This window comes from Oncorhynchus kisutch, unplaced genomic scaffold (assembly GCF_002021735.2).
Source record: "Oncorhynchus kisutch isolate 150728-3 unplaced genomic scaffold, Okis_V2 Okis07a-Okis12b_hom, whole genome shotgun sequence".
NCBI classification, from domain to species: Eukaryota; Metazoa; Chordata; class Actinopteri; order Salmoniformes; family Salmonidae; genus Oncorhynchus; species Oncorhynchus kisutch.
The window spans coordinates 3,274,199-3,282,284 of record NW_022261984.1 but is presented as its reverse complement, the minus strand read 5'-3'; the positions used below and the strand labels follow the sequence as shown (position 1 = coordinate 3,282,284).

Sequence of the window (8,086 nt, the reverse complement as noted above, 5' to 3'; positions counted from 1 at the left end):
GAATGGAGCCTTATTGACAGATTAGTTATCATCTCTCACCTTGTGGTCAGTGGGGTGCCGTCCACCCATTTCCAGGTCCCCTCCTTAACAGAGTCATTCAGACCAATCCAGACTCTCTTCTTGAGGTTGAAGAGAAAAGTCTGTTGTTGAGAAAGATAGATTAACAGACGTTTATGTTTGATCATATTTACCCCTTGCACACCCATCCCCACTCCCTCTCCCTCTTTCTCTCACCTGTTCCTTATCACTGTTTATCATCACCAGGTCTGCTCCTCTCTTCAGACAGTCCTCTCTGCTCTCCTTCCAGGTTTTAGACTCAGTAGACAGGAAGTACCAACTGGATTCAAACTTCTGCCAGCCTTCAGGACAGGTTTGAATATATTGATGACATACGCATTTCCTTCAATTTATCACACTGGACACTTATTGAAAGAACACAGACTGATGATAAGTTGTGTGGTATTAATGATAATTTATTACTGTAGGTTTACTCACTGAGATTGGTAAGCCTCCAGTTAAGAAAATCTCTCTCAGTCTGTAGCTGGTCTCGCTCTTTAGTGATGGTGTTGTAACTGGTCTGTAGGTTGTCTCTCTCTTTAGTCATGGTGTTGTAACTGGTCTGTAGCTGGTCTCTCTCTTTAGTCAGGGTGCTGTAACTGGTCTGTAGCTGGTCTCTCTCTTTAGTCAGGGTGTTGTAACTGGTCTGTATCTGGTCTCTCTCTTTAGTCAGGTTGTTGTTGCTGGTCTGTAGCTGTTCTATCTCTGCAGATGAGTTGGTTTTATAGGCTAAGAAGCTCTTAGAGACCCCATCATCTGTTATAACAACAACAAACTGTATCAATAAAATAGATAATCTGGTGAATTGTAGGTGAATGCTGGTGAATTGTAGGAATTATAACTTCAGACTTACAGTAGACAGACAGGCCTATGATCCCAGCCAGTAGAACACACAGCAGCCCCAGACACACTGCAGCAACTAGGAAGAGTCTCTTCCCTGAGCTATCAGGCTCTGTGGACACAGGTACTGTACATAGCATCAATGAGACACAATAACACTTTTAAAGTGATGTTTTCTCACCCCATCTCTCTTCCTGTTGAGGGGGACTTGTGGTTGTTAAAGATACAGCTGTTCACATTAACAGGAAATATAGTGGCCAGTTATAGTTATATCCTAGCCTTGCTAACGGTATCCAGCTAGCTAATGTTAGTAGAATTCATGCATATTCATATGTTTAGCAAATTCATAACATATTCTATGTTTGCATATTCGTAACATATACAAAATGTATTTTGTAACATATACAAAAGGTAAATCGTAACATCATAGAAATTGTCATTTGTAACATACAAAATGGATCATGGACATCCACAAATTGATACATATCATATGAAACCTATGATATTACGCTAAATGGATTGACTCGGATTTACGTACATAATAATACAAATGCAATGAGACCATGTTGTAAATACACAGTGGCGATTTGCATTGGACTTTATGAACATGATAATGAATGTTTCAGCAGTTAGTAAACATCCTAAAATACAGAGCCTCGAACATGTCAGAACATTTAACCTCTAGTCTTAAAGGAACAACCTTCCTTTATGAGATGTAGGATTTAGCATTTCATGTATTCATTTCCATAAGTATATCAATTCCAAAGCGTTCCCTTGTGAAGTAAGACCTATATTTGGAAGACACATTGTATTCCGTTTTTGAATATGTAATAATCTGTTTGTTACAGTTTATTTTTGTCAGTTGACTTTTGAAGCCTTGGGGCATGGGGCATCGGCCAACCGCATCACATTAACATAGGCACAATTGTTTATGCGGCAAGTGGAAGGAGAATAACCATTAGTTTAAACTTCCACATGTGTGTCTCTATGACTGTGGTGTATTTACCAGTGTTCTGAGATTCAGGTTGTTTATCTGTGCTCCTGTTCACAGTATCCTGTCCACAGCTCTTCCTGTCTACATTAGCATAAATATCCTCAGACTGCTCCATATAAAGGCTAATTCTAATTGCCCCCTTAAAATATACTTTGGTACTTTATGTATCTACACACTGTACAATGGACAGTATATTATGTTTTATATCCTGTTAACTTCTTTGGGCTAGGGGGCAGCACTTTCACTTTTGAATGAAATGTGCGCCCAGAGTAAACTGCATCCTACTCAGTCCCAGATGCTAATATATGTATATTATTAGTAGTATTGTATAGACAACACAAGTTTCTAAAACTGTTTGAATGATGTCTGTGAGTATAACAGAACTCATATGTCAGGCAAAAACCTGAGAAAAAATCCAAACAGGGAGTGGTAAATCTGAGGTTTGTAGTTTTTGAACTCAGCCCTATCGAGTACACAGTGGGATATGGGTAATGTTGCACTTTCTACACCTTCCAATAGATGTCAACAGTATTTAAAACTTGAATGAGGCTTGTACTGTGAAGTGGGACCGGATGAGAGCTGTTTGAGTGAGTGGTCTGGCAGAGTGTCACATCCTCATGATGCGTGGTCACAAGAGAGTTAGCTCTCGTTCCATGGCTTTTCGACAGACAATGGAATTCTCCGGTTGGAACATTATTGATCTTTTACGATAAAAACATCCTAAAGATTGATTCTATACTTAGTTTGACAAGTTTCTTCGACCTGTAATATAACTTTTTGAACGTTTCGTCCGACTGGACCAGCTCATGCTTTTGGATTTGTTTACCAAACGCCCTAACAAAAGAAGCTATTGGACATAAATGATGGACATTATCGAACAAAACAAGCATTTATTGTGGAACTGCGATTCCTGGGAGTGCATTCTGATGAAGATCATCAAAGGTAAGTGAATATTTATCATGCTATTTGTGACTAATGTTGACTGAGCAAAATGGCAGATATTTCTTTTGGCTGGTTTGGGCTCTGAGTGCCGATCTCAGATTATGCTTTTTCAGTAAAGTTTTTTTTAAATCTGACACAGCGGTTAAAGTCCATCATTTATGTCCAAATACCTCCTCCTTGTTCGAGCCTAGAGTTCACAAATCTAAATTCATGAACGGTGATCACTAAGTCCAGACGAAAAGTCAAAAAAGTTTGGTTACAGTCTGTAGAAACATGTCAAAGAACATATAGAATCAATCATTAGGATTTTTTAACATAACTCTTCAATAATGTTTCAACCGGAGAATTCCTTTGTCTGTAGAATTGCAGTGGAACGCAGGTCGCTCTCACGTGAGCACGCATGATCAACTCATGCCACTCTGGCAGACACCTGACTCAAAGAGCTCTCCTTCCCTCATTCTTCACAGTAGAAGCCTCAAACAAGGTTCTAAAGACTGTTGACATCTAGTGGAAGCCGTAGAAAGTGCATTATGACCCCATAGACACTGTATATTCGATAGGCAATGACTTGAAACACTATGAACCTCAGATTTCCCACTTCCTGGTTGGATTTTCTTCTCAGGTTTTTGCCTGCCATATGAGTTCTGTTGTACTCACAGACATAATTCAAACAGTTTTAAAAACATCAGCGTGTTTTCTATCCACAATACTAATAATATGCATATATTAGCTTCTGGGACTGAGAAGCAGGACGTTTACTCTGGGCACGCTTTTCATCCGAACGTGAACATGCTGCCCCCTATCCCAAACAGTGTGAGTGTTTCCTCTCTGTAATGTTCTGCCCAGGTCACACTGTTTTAAGTATCCAATCACATTCAATCCAGAAGCTGGTAGACCTTGTCAAAGAACTTCGTTCCTTCATTTATTAATCTGTGCTTTGTTATTCTTATTATTAAAGTGATAAGCATAGGCTAATAATTGGTCCCACTTTTTTGCAAAATCACATGACATGTTTCTAATAAAAATAATGAAGAATAATTTTCCAGAGTACAGTATGTCTACATACTCTCCTCTAAATCTAAACACAACAATTATTTGTCTTCCTCATTCTCTTAATTTTCTTCTTCCTCCTCTGTGTCTTTCTGACACTAAGGCTCTATCTCAATTAGTCTCTCCTCTCCACCTATCTCCTCACCTCCTCATATCTACTCCTTTCTCCTCTCCTCCTATCTCCTCTCCTCCTATCCTCTTATCTCCTCTCCTCCGTACCACTGTATCCAACCATCAACATAGTAATTACTACCAGCTAGCTAATGTTAGTAGAATTCATATCTTTAGGACATTCGTAACATATTGTTTGTTTTTGCAAATTCGTAACATATCATACACATTGTAATTTGTAACATATCATACAACATGGTTGATTGGCATCCACAAATTGATACATACCATATGAAAGGTAATATATCATATTAAAATCGAGTGTCTCTGATATACGTACAGAATAATACAACATGTTTTGAGACTAGGTTGGAAATACACAGTGGTGAGTTACAGTACATACTGAAGGACTTCATCAGCATAGTAACTAGACTACCAGAAAAACACTGAGAGAGAGAGTTTCCAATCATGTTCCTAAAAGTGTATGTTTTGACTCATGGATGTCATTCCATGAGAACTGTAGATGCATCAAAGAAGCAAAGTACTATTTGCATTTGAAAATGTAATGGAAAGAGAGAGAATTTTCTAAAATCAAAACTAGATCTGTGAGAAAGTGATGTAACATCAACCTACTATGACAATGTTCTCTCTCACACACACACACACACACACACACACACACACACACACACACACACACACACACACATATATATATATATATATATATATATATATATATATATATATATATATATATTGATGGTGGAATACAGTGCTGAATGGTTAAGTGATGATTCCACCAAGTGGTTAAAGTGAGAGATGAACTCACCATAGTGGTGAAATAGTGGTATGACAGACTTACCTATGGGCTCTTTCTCAACTAATATTTCCTCAAATCCTCCTCACATCCTCTCTCCTCCCCTCCTACTCAAAACACATTGGAGAATACAATCCTAGGGGAGGGACCTTGGACCTTCTCCTCTCATAGGGTTGAGTGTGTGTTACCCGAGAACTGGTCTCCTGGTCCAATATTAGGAGCCGTGTCTGCTGTCTTCTCACTGACGTAGATATCCACAATCCTCTCCTCCATCTCACCTCTTTCAAACTTGACCTTCTTGTTCATATCTGGCTCAGCATAGATGACCTTTGACATCTTTAACAATGCCTGGGTCTTTCTTTCTATGTAGGTCTACTATACATTAAGTCTCTGCTTCTAGTGATATCTCTGTCTCTGATTCATCTGTGTGTCTCTGTCTGTGTGACGACTGTAGGTGTTAACTGTAGGTGTTAACTGTAGGTGTTAACTCCATAGGGAAGTATCATAAATATGACACGGGTAATTGTAGCTATACTAATACAAAAAATAGAACAAGTTTGCATACTTGTGCCTGTGTGTATGTGTATGGGTATGTGTGTGTGCATGTGAGAGATTGTTACAGTGGTTATTGTTAAACCATTATCTGCAGCACAATATAAACCATTCCATGTCTCTACATGATCATCTTGTCCAGAATGTATCTCAACAGTCCTCCTGTCCAGGGAACGGGACTTGTTATTTGTGTTGATTGATGGGACACTATATGTAACTTGACAACAACGACTTACTGTCAAAGATAATTAGGAAAACACAGCAGCCCCAGATACAATGCAGCAACTCCAGAGGGTCTCTTTCACCACTGAATATGTACTGAATCACACATGATTAAAGCTAAATCTTTGGTAATGTACTTTACTGTATCATCCAGGAATGGGACACAAAAAGGTCTAGTACTACCAGGTAATCTCCACTGTATTATGCATTACATTATGTGTGTAGTTTGTGTGTGTGTTTGTGTGTTCGTGCAATCTTACCTGAAGCAACAACTCCATCTCTTGGACTGGGCTTGAAGGCTCTTACGTTGGCATATGATTGGCCATCAATGTCTGTGTTCTTCATTGCATCAGTCTCATCGTCTTCAAATCTATCTGGGATTTCATAGACTCCCTCTGACATCTTAACACACTGGTGGTCAAATACAGTAACTTCTACATCTAACCTCAACTCTAATGTACATCTATAGCTGTGTCTTCCTCCTGCACTGTCCTGGGTCTGTGTGACTTTAGGTAGTGAAACTCTTTCAGTCATCCGCAGTGGATGATAAATTGTGAAATCAACACAACACAGGCCACCACATGACTCCCAACAGCCTTAGTTTCATAATATAATACATTATATGACTCCCACCAGCCTTAGTATGATAATATAATACATGATATGACTCCCACCAGTCTTAGTGTGACAATATAATACATGATATGACTCCCACCAGTCTTAGTTTGATAATATAATACATTACATTACTATATAGCATGCTATACGATGTATGTGTGAATTCACAGGGTCCCAATTTTGGATGTGCTAAAATAAATTGGGATCCTGTTAATTGACATATACACTACATATATGAGTTTACAGCACCCCCAGCCTTCAAATGGAGAACACATTATGGCTCTCACTCTGACTGGTAGTGTAGGGGGAGAAGTTGCCCCTAGATGCTGATCTTAGGTTGGTTTTACATTTCCACCACTAATGGTTAAGGTTAAGATTGGGGGAGGGAAACCTGATCCTAGATCTGTACCTAGGGGAAACTTCCCTCCGAAGTGTGACCGGCCACCGATGGCCATATAGGGGTCTTTATTCTATCTATGCTGACTGTGAAGAGTTACTCACAATGAAAAAGCAGAAGTTCTGACAATATCTCCATAGTTTCACTTTTAAGAGAATAGAAAGAAGAATAAAAAGCCGTCACATGTATTATGAGAAAACGTTCATATCTCCACCCTGTCTTTCAGTACAACATATATACCAGTTACATCTAATGACACAACTCTCTCTGCACTGATTCCACTGTTCCACATGACATCTATCTACATGAACTATTATACAACTCTACAGCTCTACTCTATTCCACAGGAGGAGAGAAAGCATCACACAGACCCTTAGATACAGAGTCAAAGGTGGCCCTCTGTTTGACGTAGTACTAACTACAAGTACAGCTGTAGTGTTGGTGACAGAGACCTGGGTGGATGTAGTACTAACTACAGGTACAGCTGTAGTGTTGGTGACAGAGACCTGGGTGGATGTAGTACTAACTACAGGTTCAGCTGTAGTGTTGGTGACAGAGACCTGGGTGGATGTAGTAATATCTACAGGTACAGCTGTAGTGTTGGTGACAGAGACCTTGGTGGATGTAGTACTAACTATAGGTACAGCTGTAGTGTTGGTGACAGAGTCCTGGGTGGATGTAGTACTAACTACAGGTACAGCTGTAGAGTTGGGCACCTGGGCACAGTTTCCCAAAAGCATATTAAGGCTAAGTAGCAGATTAAGGCTAAATTAACCTTAGAACATCGTTGAAACAATGGACTTAGCCTTAAGATACTTTTGGGAAACGGGGCCCTGGCCTGTAGAGTTCACAACCACCCCCACAGAGTCCTTCACTGAGCCCAGACACAAACCCTCGTTGCCTGCCCTGTCCACTACCACCAGCTCTACCTTCTTTGAACAGCAGGTTGCTCTGTAGGCCACCCGGGTCACATTATTGGCCCTGAGGCGCACAACTGTAGAAGTGTTGAGGATCCCATTGCCCTGGATGAAGATAAAATATTTTTTTAAATATCTGCCACAGCAACATATATTTGAATAATTCAATGGATGTTTTGTGCACAAATGTGATGACTAAATTGTCTTATTTGGAATTTTCTCATTTTGATTCTCAATGTGGCCTTGTTTGGAAAATTGTCTTTCTGGGCCGAGCCTCCGTTAAACTGCAGTACCAAAACAAAACTGTATGTGCAATCCAAACTGGGCTTCTAGACCGGAACGCTGGTACCTTGGAGGAGACGCCTGGTAGTCCGCCCTGGGAGAGGTAAAATCTGTCACCTGGAGGGAGGAAGGAGGAGAAGGGGGAGAGAGGGAGAGGGGATAGAGGGAGAGAGAGAGCAAGAGCTAATGTAGCTGATAATAACTGGTAGCTTACAGCCACCAATTCGCTCAAATCAGTGGTTGTGAGGGAGAGAGAATGTGAGAAAAGGAGGCCATTTTAGAGT

At 40.0% G+C, this 8,086-nt stretch overlaps 2 protein-coding genes across 3 annotated transcripts in view; one reads left to right on the top strand and one right to left on the bottom strand.

Moving 5' to 3' along the window:
• The window catches only part of LOC116360151 (CD209 antigen-like protein E), a 7,559-nt gene extending 1,453 nt beyond the window's left edge, over positions 1 to 6,106 (bottom strand). The window contains exons 1-5 of one of the 2 annotated variants that reach the window (XM_031814906.1): positions 5,849 to 6,106; positions 911 to 1,024; positions 496 to 813; positions 235 to 359; positions 40 to 140 (exon numbers count right to left, since the gene is read on the bottom strand). In XM_031814906.1, the coding sequence (XP_031670766.1) occupies positions 40 to 140; positions 235 to 359; positions 496 to 813; positions 911 to 1,024; positions 5,849 to 5,990 (800 nt within the window). In that variant the 5' untranslated portion in view covers positions 5,991 to 6,106. The remainder of the gene's footprint in view (positions 1 to 39; positions 141 to 234; positions 360 to 495; positions 814 to 910; positions 1,025 to 5,848) is intronic. The other variant, XM_031814907.1, reaches the window with a different exon arrangement.
• Positions 1 to 8,086, top strand: part of LOC109876142 (C-type lectin domain family 4 member M-like) — a 223,449-nt gene that overhangs the window by 190,102 nt on the left and 25,261 nt on the right. The gene's annotated exons all lie outside the window — the stretch shown is intronic.